At 42.3% G+C, this 17,277-nt stretch overlaps 1 protein-coding gene across 1 annotated transcript in view; it reads left to right on the plus strand.

Moving 5' to 3' along the window:
- The window catches only part of LOC136628938 (hemicentin-1-like), a 103,718-nt gene extending 86,702 nt beyond the window's left edge, over positions 1-17,016 (plus strand). Inside the window, exons 14-15 of the mRNA XM_066605011.1 lie at positions 6,694-6,831; positions 16,737-17,016. Of these exons, the coding sequence (XP_066461108.1) occupies positions 6,694-6,831; positions 16,737-16,759 (161 nt within the window). The 3' untranslated portion in view covers positions 16,760-17,016. The remainder of the gene's footprint in view (positions 1-6,693; positions 6,832-16,736) is intronic.
- The last annotated feature ends 261 nt before the right edge of the window (positions 17,017-17,277 follow it).

Genomic DNA, 17,277 nt, shown 5'->3' on the forward strand with positions numbered 1-17,277 from the left:
TGCCAACACGTCGGGGGTGGGGCTTATCACGACGTATCATTTTTACCTCCGTCGTTCTTAAAAGGACAGGGCTATTTCAAAATAGACTGGGTGCAGATTTTGACTTCTTTTGAATACGGAAATGCTATGGAATTTGCCACGAAAATTTCCGCTGAGGACATTCTGCAGCATTTCCACTTCGTGTAAACATATCCCAGCAGTGATATTGACCCCTCCAAGCGCGGCCCCAGCAGTAAGGGTGACAACCCCAGAGCAGCCCCTGCGCTTATAGTGACCCCCCCAAAGCGGCTTTAGTTGTTATAGTGACCCCGCACAGCAGCCCCAGCAGTAATAGTGACACCGCACAGTGGCCCCCCAGTAGTAATAGCGACACCACACAGTGGCCTCAGTGGTAATAGTGACATCCCACAGTGGCCCCAGTAGTAATAGTGACACCACACAGCGGCCCCAGTAGTAATAATGACATCCCACAGCACCCCCAGTAGTAATAGTGACATCCCACAGCAGCCCCCAGTAGTAACAGTGACATCCCACAGTAGCCCCCAGTAGTAATAGTGACATCCCACAGCGGCCCCAGTGGTAATAGTGATACCCCACAGTGGTCCCCAGTAGTAATAGTGACACTTCACAGAATCCCCAGTAGTAATAGTGACATCCCACAGTGGCCCCTGTAGTAATAGCGCCCCCACTACCCTCTGAGACCCAAATACCCCCCACCTCTTCTGTTTGGCCCTGTTGCTGTCACTGATCCCAGGAGCACACTGTGACGTGCTTCCGGACACCTCCTCCCTTCCCTGCTCTCGCGAAACCAAGTAGGAGACATCAGAGGAGGGGGGAGGAGGATCCGGCTGCACACTGACGTCACAGTGTGCGCCGGGATCAGCGCCTCTAGCAGTGCTGCTGAGTGCATACCAGCAGGGAAGCTGCGGCACCCCTGCCGGTATTTACTAATGTGGTGAGCGGCCGATGGTGGCGAGTGCCAGCTGGGAAGGCTCTGAGTGCCGCTTCTGGCACGCGTGCCATAGGTTCGCCACCACTGACATAGGCCCTCACAACGTCTTAGGGTTTATTTATTTATTTATTTTATTAAACAAGATTTTTTTTTTCATTCCATTACAACAATTTGGATTAGGCCTCCTGCACACGGGCGGATATTTGCTGTGGAATCCGCGGTCGGCGTCCGTGCCATTAATTTGCAGCTATCACTACTTGGTACTTCCTATGGAGATCCGCTGCTTTCTACACACGAGCAAAAATTAATTGCATTTCCGCTTGCGGAGGAAAAGTTGCAGCATGCTCCATTTTTATGCAGGCTCCACACGGACGGCTTCCATTGAAGGCAATGGAAGCCATCCGACCCGCGCTCCATCTGCAATCAAGATGCGGACAGGTCGCCAATTCTGCGTCTCTGACTAGAGACTGCAAAATAGAATTCTGAAAAAAAAATCTGTACTGCGCATGCACGATGCGAACCGCCGGGTCCATCTGCAGTACAGAAAAGACGGTGACAGAGCAGGTATGCGTGGGGGCCGCTGCTGCTAGAGATGGATTCCGCATGCAGAATCCCGCTCTACTGTGTGCAGGGAGCCTTATTTTGTCAGTTCTATCACATACAAATCTAAATCCACTTTAACTCCAGGTTGTAATGCAACATTTTTATAAATTATTTTTTTATATGATCTTTTATAAATGATCGTGAGGAGTGATTTGATGGGAAACTGATCAAATTGGCCAATGACACAAAGCTAGGAGGGATAGCTAACACTAGGGAAGAGAGAGAGAGAGTATTTAAAAAGATCTAGAAAAGCTTGAACAGTGGGCGGCGAAATGTAAAGTCCTACATCTGAAAAATGAAAAAAGCACATATAGAATTGGAGGAATTTGGATAAGCAGCAGCACATGTGAAAAAGACTTGGGTATACTAATAGATCATAGACTGAACATGAGTCAACAATGTGATGCAGCAGCCAAAAAGGCAAACACAATTCTGGGATGTATTAAGAGAAGCATAGAGTCTAGATCACGTGAGGTCATTATGCCCCTCTACTCTTCCTTAGTCAAACCTCATCTGGAGTTAGAAATTTTAGATCAAGAGGTGTGTCCCCCATCCCCTCTGCATTTGTATGTTATATTTGTGTGCCATCCAAACTAATTTCATTCATTAGCCTGACGAAGCATGGATAGAACCTGAAAGCTTGCTGTAACATCCTGTCTTTTTGTTAGCCATTAAAATGTATCATATCTACAAGATTACTTGGTTTCTCTTACTGAGAATAATCACACTGTAATCCCCAATGTAATGTGTCTGTAATTATTTTGAAACTGTTGCGGCTTGTCGGTCGCAACAGCGCCGTGGCGTGGGGTCCTCGACAAAGGCCAAGTCTTGTCGCCTTGTTATGCAGGTCAAGGGTTAATGCACCATGTGCAGAGACTGCTGGTGCTGTCTGTCTTTGCTGCATGGATGCATGCTGGATTAGTCAAGCCTGGGAGTAGGTGGAGGTATGGTTTTCTATTCACTCTGCCAGTGTTTCAGGGGCAGAGTGGCTTTATATTCTCACTCCTCCATGTGCCCACTGCTGCTTATTCTGTTCCATAGTGGAGTCTCTAGAGTTTGGAGCTCTGCTATGCTGGGTGTTTTGCTACTTGCAAATAAGTTTCTGCGGGTTCGTTTTCAGTTGTATTTTTGCTTTTCATTTCTGTTTTGCTTTGCTGTTCGGTTCATCTCTCCAGGTGTCGCTACAGGGACAATCAGAGCCCAGGGTGAAGACCGTGGGGCCATCTCTATCGAGCCGAATATTCTGCTTCTAGGCAGGGACCCTTCACCCCCCCTGCTAGGTTAGGGCCAGGCTTCCTTCTCCTTGGAGTGGTGCTACCGTTCAGCATAGCGTGGTGTGCGGCTATTTCCTACTGTGTGTACGTTCCCTGTGCGGAGTGTTGTACTCTGGTGTCGCTCGGGCCTTCTATCTGGGCTACGTACTTTAGTTGTGGCGTGCACTGTTCTTTAGTGCAATAGTCTATCAGCTACTGTAGTTGTTCTCATCCCATTGCGTCCGTGCTGAGCGTGGTGCTTGTGTGCCGCACGGATGTGACAGATACTATGTCTTTCTGATAGTTGTTATAGCCATGCGATTGTCCAACATTGTCCTATTTGCTTATGTGATCCTGCTTTGCATAATATTTCTGTAACACTCCAGGCTCATGTGGGTAACCACCCATGATGTACACTGATTATATCATTCAGCCTTGGATAAGGTCACTAAATTGGTAATCACACTGCAGGAAATACATGCAAATAACTTACCCACAAAGTTTTACTAGTATTAAAATATTCAGTTTCCTTGTCCAACACAAAGCAGTGGCATTACATAGTATTACCAGGACACTGAGATAAATCAATAAAGAATCACATTCCATTTTTAACCCTTTCCAATCCACTGTCTGACATCTAAAGACATTCTGATTGAAGGCTATACAGCTCCGATATCGGAAGACTTCCGGCAGGGTATTCTTACTGTAGATTACTGGCCACTCTGTTGTCGGGGGCTTCTCCTGCATGTCACATACCGCAGTAGTGGCTCTAGCCAGCAGATGGCGCCCTTATATAATGGCAGAAAGAGAGAGCCCCCTAGGAAACCCTGAATCCAAAATTGGATTGCAAAGGGTTAACCCATGCTTGTGCTGTATTAACCCATTAAGTACATGGCCCTTCTTCTCATCTTTTTTTCCTCCCTGTTTTTGAAAAAGCCTAACTTTTATTTATCTATCAGCGTCGCTGTATGAGGGCTTGTTTTTTGTGCAACGAGTTGTATTTTTCAATGGTGCTATTTAATGTACCATATAATGTACTGAAAAACTTTTTAAAATTCTACGTGGAGTGAAATGGGATAAAAAGTGCACCTCCACCATCTTTGGAGGGGTCTTGTTTCTACGGTGTAAAAACTGCAGCAAAATGATTTTATAACTTCATTCTGTGGACCAGTACGATTACTACGATACCAAACTTACATAGTTTTTGTTTTTTATTTTGCTGCAGTATTTTTAAAATTTAAATATCTTTGTAAAAAATAATTTTTTGACAACATCTTCTGACTGTCATTACCTTTTTATTTTTTTGTCGACACAGTTGTACGAGGGCTCTTTTTTTTTATTTTTTATTTTTTTATTTTAGGGACATCCTGTTGTTTCTATTGGTATCAATTTGGAGTAAATATTATGACAGTTCTTCTATGCAGGCAGTGATGACTCAGTGATGACTAAGTGATAAGACAGGAGGGGGGAGATAACTCCCATGGCACCAGTTTAGCAGCTGAGGAAAGCATGATGCACGGCTGGATGTATTACATGGAGCTTTTTTGTACTAGCTTAGACCCACCGCCCTCCCTAATTTCCTGGTGTCTGTTACTAGACATGGGCATCACTTGACAAGTTAGAAGAAAGGGAGACCCCTAGTGGCCAGCATTTGTGAGTGAGTTTTCCGGCCAAAATATGTAACTTTTGGTAAATCTAGTCAATTGCCATTTTTACTGCTTATCGCATTAGCTGTCATATCAACATAAGTTTGCTGAAATGACAGTGACCATTTAAATAAATATTCACAGCTAATAAAATATACATATTGAGAATCCTCGAAACTGCTACAATTTTCACATTAGTAAGGCTCTGTTCAGTGTTCCATTCTTCTGTTCTATTAACCCCTTTAGTAGCATTCCCGGAAGATCTCCAGGGCTTGCTGCACTGACCATGCAGTTAAACCCGGGAAGATTTTCGTGGACAGCTCTAGTGCTGAAATGTGCAGAGCACTGAGCTGTCATCTGAAATCTTCTGGGGTTTTTATAGCACTGTTGACTCATTTAAGAAACCTGCCACTGAAGGGGTTAAAGGGCATTCACATGGGTGACAAAGTCATGCGAGTTTTCTGCGCTGCGAGACACAGAAAAAAATCCACTGATTTTACAGGCATTGAAAATACACAAGATACTCAACACATATTTGAACAATTAAGACTTGTCTGAAATTACAGAATAATTGTGCCTTCAGTAGTGGCCCCAATAGTAAATACCACCCTTAGTGGCACCAATAGTAATAATGGGCCCATTAATGGCCACAATAGTAATAGTGCCCGTTATTGGTGCCATTACTAGTAGTGACCTGCATAGTGGCCCGAGTAGTAACAGTGAACTCGTTAGTTATCCGAGTAGTAATAGTAACCTCAACAGTGGCCACAGTAGTAATAGTCACACCCTTAATGGTTGCACAAGTCATAGTGCCCCTGTTAGTGGTCCTAATAATAATACTAATCTGAATAGTGGCTGCAGTAGTAATAGTGACCTGCATAGTGGCCACTCAGCTCGTTAGTTGCCCCGACTGTGCTAGTGGCGCAGTAGTAATAGTGTCCGTTAGTGGCTCCAGTAGTAACAGTAACCATGTATGCAGTCCCAGTAGAATTAGTGACGGCTATAAGAGGCCCCAGTAATAATTGTGACCCCTATAGTGGCCGCAGTAGTAATAGTCACCCCCTTAATGGCTGTGGTATCAATAGTTTTTCTGTTAGTGATCCCAGTAATAATAGTAACCTGTATAGTAGCTGCAGTAGTAATAGTGACCTGCATAGCAACAAGTCAACTTGTTAGTTGCCCCAGTAGTAATAGTGACTGTGTGTTAGTGGCCGCAGTAGTAATAGTGACCCTATAGTGGCCGCAGTAGTAATAGTGACTCCTATAGTGGCTGCAGTAGTAATAGTGCCCCTGTCATTGCTTAGCGATGACACGGAATCCGGAACCTTTCTGCAATGTGATTGCAGAAGGGCCGCAGATCGGACGGCTTCCATTGAATGGAAGCCGTCCTTGCGAAGTCCGCACAGAATCGCAGCGTGCTGCGATTTCTTCTCTGCAGCGGCAAATCGTAATAGATTTCCGCTCGTGGAGATGAAATTGCGATTTGCCATAGCATGCTATGGTCTGTATTTGCTGCAGAATCCGGAGGCGGACACCGGCTCCAGATTCCGCAATGCAAATCCGCCTGTGTGCCGGCGGCCTTAGAGGCATCATATATGCCTGTAGCTCTCTCTATCCAGTTTATAGGACTTATGAAATGCCAGGCAGCTACCTCAACATCCATCATCTACAATGGAGAGAGCCACATGCATTTTCTCCTCCTCTCTGGAGTAGGTGGGAATCCTGGAAGTGAAACTTATTTTGATTTATGGCATATGCTTAGGATATACCATAAATGTCTCAGATGGGAATATCCTTGTGGCCCTTGGATATGGTTCAGTATGGCAATGTGGACCAGAAAAAGTCACCGGTCTAGAAACAGAAAATGTTTAGAACTTGTGACCAATATTTTGAAGGGTGGGACTTAAAGCTTAGGATATACCAACAAATCTTGACACATAGCAATCTCTACACACCTACAGTATCCAGCCTTCCCGTTTCTTATTGGGGAGAGATGGACACCATTTAATTTTCCCTCTCAGGAAGCCCAGAGGCTAGAATTGCCATATCACATGCTAGGTTCCAGTATATTTTATGAAATTGCTGACCCCATTTACCATTTTTCCCAACATTACTCCATATATGAACTTTTTAAATTATTTTTTCTACTTTAAATGTAGCCATATGATTTTACTGCACCTTAATAAAATAATTAGTGATTAATAAAGCCTGATATTAATTTTTTCTTCATTTTCCTTAGATTCTGCTCATCAGCCTCTGCATACAGTGATCATAATAATAATAATAATAATTGGATGTATTGTGATTTCCTTTGTAGTAATGGTAACTATATTTTATAAAAAACGACATTGGTGTTTCAAGTGTTTCAAGAAAAAAGGTATGTTCCTATATCCCGAAGGCATGCAAATCCCAACTTTACCACTATTTGGCAAAATAATTCCTAATGCATAGATGTTTTAAATGATGTTCACTAACACTCTGATATATATTTTTGCTCCTTCAGTATATTTTTGGTATTGCACCATTTTAACCCCTCTACCAGCACTTTATGTAGCTTTCCACGGAGTGAAAATATACTATATATGGGGTATTTTAAATAAATACAAACAATTCTTTTAAGTTCAAAAAGCTTAAAACTAAACATTATTAATGTACAAATAATGATAATATCACGTCTGTGCAGGCGTGACCTACAAGGACGCAACACAGTTAAGGCCTGAGACATTCTGACTCGTTCACCCTGAGCACATGGTGCAGCCATGCCTGGGATGAACACAAGGTTGTGTTCACACAGGGAGAGAGAACGTGCATACCCAACAACAGATGTCACCAACAATCTGTACTGAAATGCTACAGATACACCGGACAGGTGTGCAAACAAACAACAACGGCTGACAAATGCCAAACACCAATAATACCAACACGCATCAACAGATGGAATAGCTAATAAATACAAGGTATTAGTAACTTGGCCAAAGAACGTAAGACCCACGACAAGGGTCCTCGTTGTCTCTTGGATTCCTACTCTAATAAGACAACTTGACTCCCGAAGTCCTGCCTACAAGCCACTAAGCATCTAAGTGTGGTTTCACACCTTTGGCAGGGGTCCTACTTTCCTGCTACAGACAGCTGGCAGGAAAGGGGAATCCCCTTGCCGAATGGCTTTGTATTAGGACTTAACCGAACAGCGCTGAATGTACCCCATTGACTATAATTAGGTCCTTTTACTTTCAGCTGAGCTGCCTGGCTTTTAGCTGGATCTGCGGTGGAAGCTCCCATCAGAGGTTCCAACGCAGATGTGAAACCACCCTAAATAACCCATTTTCAAAACAACCTGACAAAATGACTACATTCTTTTCTAATAACAGCTGGCTTCGAATCATGTCAAAAGGAACTGAAATATTCATTTCCTTATCACAAAGTTGCACAAAATAATGTACTTCATTTACATAGAAGCTGCAATGGAAAGTGAAGCGCGATAAGTGCGAGCGCAACACAATCTGCATATTTTTCAGTTTTCCCTATGTGCAATTGGAAACTGAGCTAAACACAAACTTGTTTTTTTTGCAAAGAGCCAATCATCCGTGTCACAATAAACTCACAATAAATTGAACAATAATCAAACTAAATGTAAGTGTTCAGTGATGATAGGACTGCAGCAGGGACTAAAGAATTCCCTGCCACAGCTGTGACAGAGGAAGAATCCCCTGCCACAGCTGTGGCAGATTGACTGAGCGCTGCCTCTAATTGGTCATAGCGCTCAGTCAATCAGAGGCAACGCTCAGCCATTCATTGAATTCAATGAATGGCTGAGCGCTGCCTGTGATTGGCTGAGTGCTATGACCAATCGGTGGCAGCACTCAGCATTCAATGATTTACAGCTGAGCACTGCCTCTGATTGACTGAGCGATGTGACCAATCAGAGGCAGCGCTTTCAAGGGGTGGGGATTTTTAAAATCTCCGGCCAGAAAAAATGATACAAAAGAGTGCCAGGGAGAAGACACACCAGAGCCCTGACAGTGCTGCTAGGTGATGTATGTATATATTTTTTTCAAGCCCTTTACCAAAAATTCCTGCACGGATTGCCTTCATCCCATTGCTTTCAATGGGGCAGCAGCAGTGACGGTCCTATTGAAAGCAATGGGGTGGTATCGCGGTCCGCTGTGACAGGGGATTCTTTCATCCCTGTGGGGAGTCCCATCATCACTAAGCACTGTGACAGTGTACCTTAATGAGGGGACTCCCCGTGGGGATTCTTTGCGCGCAGCACGGACCTTACCAACATACGCATGTCCTATCTTTTGCAGGTGCGAGTATTTTGCACCTGTAAACACTGGAGATGTAAACACGTCATGAGAAACAAATGGTTTTAATAGCTGCACTTTTTTTGCACACATAGACATGCGCAAAAAAACACTCGTCTGATCTTAGCCTAAAGAGGGGTAAATACTGATACTTAATAGAGCTAGCCACTTTTTTCTTTCTAGAGTGTAGCCTCCGAATGCAAAGGTTACCCGGTTTAAAATGTAGTTTATATAAAGCGAATTATTTTAAGAATTGTCTCAGGATACCAAAAAAAAACTACTTTGTACATTCACTAAGCTGAATAAGCATGACACATTCCCATATGACTTGTTGGAGGGACTCTAAGAAGCTTTAGTAACAGATATGGATGCTGATATGGTTGACTCAGTTACACATTAACAGCAGCATATGATAGCAGCTGACTTTGGCTTAATCAGCGTCCCTTATAGCATCAAGATGACGTGTAGCTTTGGGTCATAACGGAATATTGAGAAGTGCATACATGCATGAAATTTTTATTAAAAGTCTGTATCTAACCTAAAATCAATATGTAACATGTTTCCTATAGGCATTTGAGCACAAAACAGAGATGGCTGATATACTGAGGCAGTCCAATCTGATATATCAAACATACAAAAGTATCTTAATAGACTGCAATTAGAGATGAGCGAGTATACTCGCTAAGGCACATTACTCGAGTGAGTAGTGCCTTAGCTGAGTATCTCCCTGCTCGTCTCTAAAGATTTGGGATGGGGGGGAGCGGCGGGGAGAGAGCGGGGAGGAACGGAGGGGAGATCTCTGTCTCTTTCCTCTCCCCCCCGCAACTCACCTGTCACCCGTGCCGGCCCCCGAATCTTTAGAGACGAGCGGGGAGATACTCGGCTAAGGCACTACTCGCTCGAGTAATGTGCCTTAGTGAGTATACTCGCTCATCTCTAACTGCAATGTTTCAGAATGACAAGACCAAGGTTTTTTGGGACATATTTCCTTCCTCCTCAGTCACAGACCGTTTTATTCTACATGCAAATGAAGAATCTAAGGATGCAGTAATACCAGGGCTAGCCGGTTACTGCTAATAATGCGCATTCTCTATCTCAAGTCATTGAAAGCTATGTTCGTGGTTTATGAGTGATGTATACTCCAGCAAATGCTCCCGGCCTTTTTGTCATACATTTGGTTGGTATGGATCACTATATTTTTTTCACTGTATGGAAAAGTGTAGTTCTCTTTATTTTTCAATACAAGGGGATCACAGAAAAAAATCCTCAGTATAAGTTTAGTTTGTTCATTTATTATGGGAGTCAAGGGGCAGCATACTGTATATGCAACTATACAGCCCGACAGTTTTGTACATTGGACCTATATGTCCAAATGTATACATTTGGAGATTTTTCCAGCTTATACTCCAGACATACTCCACACATGGTGTAAACAGAACCTAGGCAAGTATCATGAATCTGTCAAGTAACAAATGGGACTGACTTTCACTTTCTTAGAATACTCGTTCACCATCCAGTGATGTCGTACATGTAATATTATGTAATGACTGTTCTAGGAATAATGTAGTGTGATGATTTAAAGGAAATTGCTCAGCAGTATTTGCACTGAGTATAGGTTGGCGATATGAATAGAAGCAGCAACATTCTGACAGTCCTTCCATGACCCCAAAATCGCCATTCTTTGACTTTGTGTGTGCCATGAAAATTAGCAACAGATCCTTCAATGGGTGATCGGCTCCCTTGGACTACTCTGGATACTCTCCCCAATATTGCATCCAAAACTCACTCTATGATTATTGATTGACGTCTCCAACTCAGAGCCGGAGTGCTGTATGTAGCACAGATCAGACAAGGTGCATATGCATTGACTTGCCGCACAGCATATGTAAATAATAGCAGTGACTGAACAAGGGTGCTTATTATTACCTAATAATATTACCAAAACGTAACCAGTTATTACCATCACACCCTGCCTAAGCCAAGGAACGACAATGCAGTTTAATCAGGACCGTGGAGATAATGTAGTAACAGTGTGTAAAAGATATATGTCCATCTAGTTCAGCCTATTGTCCCTCTTACCACTACTAAGGGTGACTGACTGGTGTATGCATTGGCCCATCAGACCATCACACCAGCAGTGGGGGCAGTGTGCCTCTCCACTGCAAAGACAGAATTGAAGCGCTCACCTTGAGGGCATCCTGAGCCTTCTCGCCTTGTGTGCATGCCCTTAAACATACATTGGAACCAACAATTTCTAACAATCTGGTCAGAATGGCCCAGGTAGCGGCAATTCATCGATACCATCATCCAGATTCTCGCATTCCAATAATGCGCCCCCTCTTAAACTGTTAACTGATGAAAATCTTTGATTGTGTCGTAGTGGTCAACAAGCTCTACACAAGTAGAAGAAGAGGTCACTACACAGAAGGAGCCTCCCAGAGCCTCTTATAGGCCATGGGGGAACCACTTTTAGGATCTCAGGTGATAAGACCGTTCATCTAATCACCACAACTCTAAGCATTCGCATATCTGCCTGAGATGGAACTGCATGCCGCGTTTTGCAGAAAATCGACAAATTAGGTGCTTGATTTTTTTTTACAAAGTGTAGATCCTAGGAGAGATCTCTGTATTGTCCTCTGATATATTTATAAATAGTTATTAGGTCGCCGCTCAGCCATCTTTTTACTAAACTGAAGAACCCAAATTTTGATAACTATTCTAGTCCGCCAATTCCATTTATTAACTTAGTTGCCTGTCTTTGAACCTGCTCAAGCTCTGATATGTTATTTTTGAGTACTGATGACCCAAACTAATTTCTTGACTTCCGATGTACAGCATTTTCCGCAGGCCAGTCACTGTGTGTACGGAGCTATCTTTTCGCAGAAGCAGATAGCTCCATACATTACTCAATGCCCCCAGCTGGTATTGCACTCTGAGTCCCATTCACTTTAATGTCAAGTGCTGTCTTCTTGCAGCATAAAGACAGCTCTATATACACAGGGACCACCCTGCAGGATCAGATGATTGCCAGGACTCCCAAATGGTGGACCTCTGCCAATTTGCTCATCGATAGTCATAAGTGGAAGAATCCCTTCAAATTTGCAATGCAAAATAATAGAGACATAATGAGTCAAAATTAAATATGTCCTTTCAGTTTCTTCTCTGTTACGGCTTGCACTTTCTTGTAAATGAAGAAATGTTTTGCAATTAGTGCTTGTCATTTTCACAATCACAGGCTGTATCAGTCATAGTCTGTTATTAGAACTGATACAATGGATTTGTGTAGGTATAGCATCTAATACAGTGAAACTTCTTTTAGATTTAATGAAAATAGCTGTTAGCGCCTTGTCTTAAAAAAAATAAATATATATATAAATATATATATATATATATATATATATATATATATATATACATACATACATACATACACACACACACACACACACACACACACACACACACACACACACACACACACACTAGATAATACTGGCAAGCACTTACCTGGTGCTCGGTGGAATTCCCTGGAAAAGAGAATCCACTGGCACCTAGTGTCCACGTTCGCTCATCATCCTACTTAGATCCTGGATCCAGTTGTCTGGAGAGCGTCCCAGGAAGTAAAGCCTACTGGATAACCGGGGCTTTCATATATGTGAATTGAAAAAAGTAAAAGGTTGCCCGCGTTCCGTGATCGAGAGGAGTTTCAAAAGGACCCGTTAGTCCATAGATCGATCTGTATAAAATTTATTAGGCAACCTGTTTCGGCATCTAAACTGGGCCTTTCTCAAGCATACATATATTCAATGCGAACCGCACTGGTATATATACATACATATCTTCAAAAAAACACCCTCACAGTTAGATAACTCGTGACAGATGCCGGAGCAGCCGCAGCCCTGATGTCACTAGTAGGTGCGGTTTTCTTTCCTTAAGGTGATCGAATACGCCACCAACTTGTTTGGTGGAACGCAACGTGTGTTTCACCCTCGCACCTCATTGGCTAAAGAGCTCTGGAGCGCAGTGTGCATTCCATATATCAAACATAATGACGTCATTCTGTTTCTGCACCGGACTCCATCCAGTCTCAATAGCAGGATTAAAATTGTATAGCTTCGTATGATAGTCACAAATACTGTTTCTTGTTTTTCTTTCCCACATACATCCTTTCCGGGTTTCGATCCGGATAAGCGGCTTTCCCCTTTTTCTTTCTGTATCCACCCCAAAATTTATAAATAAAGACTTTATACAAAAAAAAATCAATCATTCAAATAAATGTAAAAATAATTATACAAAGACCTAAAATCCTTCATTACAATTCAGATGTCTATTGGATAAAGGTTAAAACCAAAAATTTAAAAAGTTTTTTTTAAATTAATCTCTTATTAGCAAAGGACAATTCTTCAGATATATATTCTGCAGAATCACTCCATTTCATCAATTCTAAATCCACGCTGCGCTCCAGAGTTCTTTAGCCAATGAGGTGGGAGGGTGAAACGCACATTGATTTCCACCAAACAAGCAGGTGACGTATTTAATCACCTGAGGAAAAAACAACACCTACTAGTGACGTCAGGGCTGCGGCTGCTCCGGCGTCTGTCACGAGTTATCTAACTGCGAGGGTGTTTTTTGAAGATATGTGTGTATATATACCAGTGCGGTTTGCATTGAACACATGTATGCTTGAGAAAGGCCTAGTTTAGAAGCCAAAACGCGTTGCATAATAAATTTTATACAGCTTGAGCTATGGACTAACGGGTCTTTTTGAAACTCCTTTCGATCACGAAACGAAGGGGAACCTTTTACTCTTTTAGATTTAGTTTATGGAACTGTGGGGAATTGACAGGCTCCCTTTAACCCAGCAGGCTGCAATGCATCCTTTATGCAGCTTTCCCCAGTCTCCACTCACTTCTAGGTCCAGTGGTTTTGGGTCTTTATCAGCATATGACTGCTGTGGCCAATCACTGACTTCAACGATACTGTGATCATCGATTGGCCACAGCAGTTACATGCTTAGATTGGCATATGACCGATGGACTCAGAAGTGAGTGTGGACCGCAGGCCTGAGTGGCTGCAGCATGCAAGAGGTGAATAGTTGTTGGTTTATTATTTTTTAAGCTCCAGAATACGATTGAACTGTAGGACGCATCTATGGTCCTTTGTGTAGCGGTCTGTAGACCAATGGTGAGGCAAGGACACTTGTCTGTATTAAAAGGGCTTACAAATGTGCCCGTCATACGCTTGTGTGAAATTTACCTACTTGACATTTAGATAACAAATGGGTCACATTTTATTAATGCAGAAGTCTAGTGAATTCCAAAGGGTTCACTTACTTTTCCTTGCAACTCTGCTATGAATACTGGCCATCTTCTTTGACAGAACCAACCCCCTACATGGCCATCTTGGGTAGTCATCTAAAAGGTGTTTCCACTGTAGATGCTATGCCTACATGTAATCTATTTTACCAGTCCTAATAAAAGACTATGACTAACCGTCTGTGATTGTGAAAACTATAAGAAGTGCTTACAAAACATTTCTTCATTTACAAGAAAATGCAAATCATAGCAACAGAAACTGAAAGGATAAGTCGATTTTGACTAATTTCTCTAGAATTTTGCAATGGATTTTGAAGGACTGCATAGATAATGAATAAGTCCTATACTGCTCACCTGTGTTTTCATGATGCCTTTGAGTTGTGACACGGGGTAAATGGACCACTTTCCTCATTGGCATCCTCTGGAGTGCGGAAACCTCTTAATTTTTCTGTACATTATAGATATGGATAGAATTGTATGTGATGTTCAAACTCTTTCACTACATTCTTACTATTTCCTGTAAGGCCTTCTTTGCTCCATGGCAGTACTGTGCATATCTAATAACTTGGAGCATTTTTAGGGTACAAGGTACAGAATATCCTATCAACCACGCATTGTTTTGGGGTCAAAAACCTTGATTGGTCTGATTAAACCATAATGCTGCTCACTGGGCTCTGGGACCACTAGTGTGTCACAAAGACATGATTATGCTCAGGGAACACACCTTGGGCATGGGTAATATATCATCGATAAACCAAGATGGTACCAAGGACAACCAGTGACAGCTCTATGAGGATGAAGGAACGTAGTAATGATCTAATAGCTTGTCTCAATACCAGGAATTCTTGTGCTGTGCAAAATACATAAAGCGCTGACATGCTTTGTTGATTGGTGCTCCTTATAATAAGCTGAAAGGAATAGGCATGTTTCTAGTTAACCAATGAAGAGCAGAATTAAGCTGGTCATGGGCAAGCCAAAAAATACTTGTCTGCTTGTAACTGAGATTTAAAATTACCATATTAAAATGACTAATTAGTATGCAGATGATTAGCTGCAGAATAATTCTACAAGGAAATAATGGAAAGAGGACAAGGTCTCAGATATATTTTTGGCAGAAACAATAAAATATATAAACAATCGGCTCCAGTAGGTGGCAGATATAAATACACAGTGTTCAAAACAATGAAGAGAACCCTCAAACATCACAGTATAACCCCAAATCCCTTACACTTCAAGAACCATAAATGATTGTAAATGAATTTCATCTGCTTTGGTGCAAATAAAAGTGACAACCGAAGCACTGGACAGGCAACAGGAAGACAACCCCCAAAAGGGAATGGCTTTGCAGTTGGTAGCCAGAGACAATTAACCCTTTCCAATCCAATTTGTATCCTAATTTTCCTAGGGGGCTTACTCTTTTTCTGCCGTTATACAACAGCGCTATCTGCTGGCTAAAGCCAGTACTGCATGAGGTGACACGTTGGATAGGCTTCAACAGCAGAGAGGCTGGCAATATACAGTAAGAGAACCCCGACGGACGTCCTCCAACATCAGAGGTGTACAGCCTTAAATCATAATGTCCTCAGAGTGGATTGGAAAGGGTTAATCTCTCCTTATCCTTCCTGACTGATTCTTCTGTAGTTTTGTGTTTTACTAACGTCCTTGTTACTGCTGGTAGCATGGGGCGGTCCCTGCGCCCCAATCTGGTTGCAGGGGTAGTCCTGCTCCTCCAGGATGGCACCTTCATACATGCCGTTGCAAGAAGGTTTGCTGTGCCTCCCAGTACGGCCTGAAGAGCATGGTGCAGATATCAGGACACGAGCCATTACAGAGAAAGCTAGACAGGGCTGTAGAAAGGCATCAACCCAGCATCAGGACCGGTATCTGCTCCTCTGTGCAAGGAGAAGGACTGTTGGAGCCCTACAAAATGACTTCCAGCGAGCTACTTGTCAGGGGTTTGGCCACCACCGAAAAGTTCTGAATAAATCTGGTCAACTAGAGACCAAATCTTGCATCTTTGGTCTCTGGTTTCCCTCATTAAGTCAATGATTCAGTCGTCGTCCTCATTTGAATATCGTTCACTGGTATTCATATGGAACCCCGTGATGAAAAGCTGGATGTACACCAATACGGATGTGTAAACTCAGCCTTGCAGCTGGTGGACAGTTTATGATGAGCTTATTGTCTAGTAACTATTCTAACAAGTAGTGATTTTCCAAAATGGACAACTCCTTTATAACTGTGGTCTTACATAATGTTAAAGGGAATGTCACCATCTTTTTGCTGCCCTCACTGAGAGCTCCATAATGTAACGCCCATCACACCAATGACAGTGATCTGTCTGCTGTGTGTATCTGTGCAGTAGTTTTGGAGAAACTTGCATTTTATTAGTAGCAACCAGACACAGATGTACTCCTGCATATTGTTGAGCTGCAGCTAGCCACACCCACCCCACCCTCCAGCCAATGAACCATAGCTCTCTCTATGCTCACTAATAGCGGTCAGTCAGTGACTAGAGGGCAAGTTTCTCCAAATCTACTGCATAGATACATACAGCAGATATATCAATGTAATCGGCATGCCTGTCACTAAAATAAACTAAATGTAACTTTCTATCATTGTTTTATCATATAAAGATTTAAACCGAACTTCTTGTTTTGCAGGCTCCCCTTCTTCAGTACTATGAAGTAAGACTACGTGGACCTTTATATGCACTTTACCATAATTCATTAGATGCATGGAATACATTTCTCATGATGATATACTGTATTATATATGTATTGTTACTTTAGGCTGCTCTTACACTGACAGCGTCTGAAATTCTGCGCTAAATGCTGTAAAAACGCCTGTGTGAGAGCGGCTTCAGATGCTGCCCACAATATTACGATATTTATGTAACAGATTATGAATATAGATACATAAATTAAAAATAATAAAACCTCTTCAGAGATATTACAAAAGATGGTCCTTGTCTTCTTGTGTCTTAGAAAAGTAGATGTGAACTTTGAAAACGTGCAAAACATCTGAGATTTGTTTTTGATATCTTTAATTTCTCCTTTAATCACATTGCCCATACATTGTAAGAGCAAGATGTTAGAAACATTGTTTTTAAATTATGAAAGAACGAGAAAAAAAAAATCATACAACAAATAAGTTTTCAAAAAAAATACTCTCCACAATCCAGAGAACAATCCCACCAATCAG

The sequence above is a fragment of the Eleutherodactylus coqui genome, chromosome 5 (assembly GCF_035609145.1).
Source record: "Eleutherodactylus coqui strain aEleCoq1 chromosome 5, aEleCoq1.hap1, whole genome shotgun sequence".
Lineage (NCBI taxonomy): Eukaryota > Metazoa > Chordata > Amphibia > Anura > Eleutherodactylidae > Eleutherodactylus > Eleutherodactylus coqui.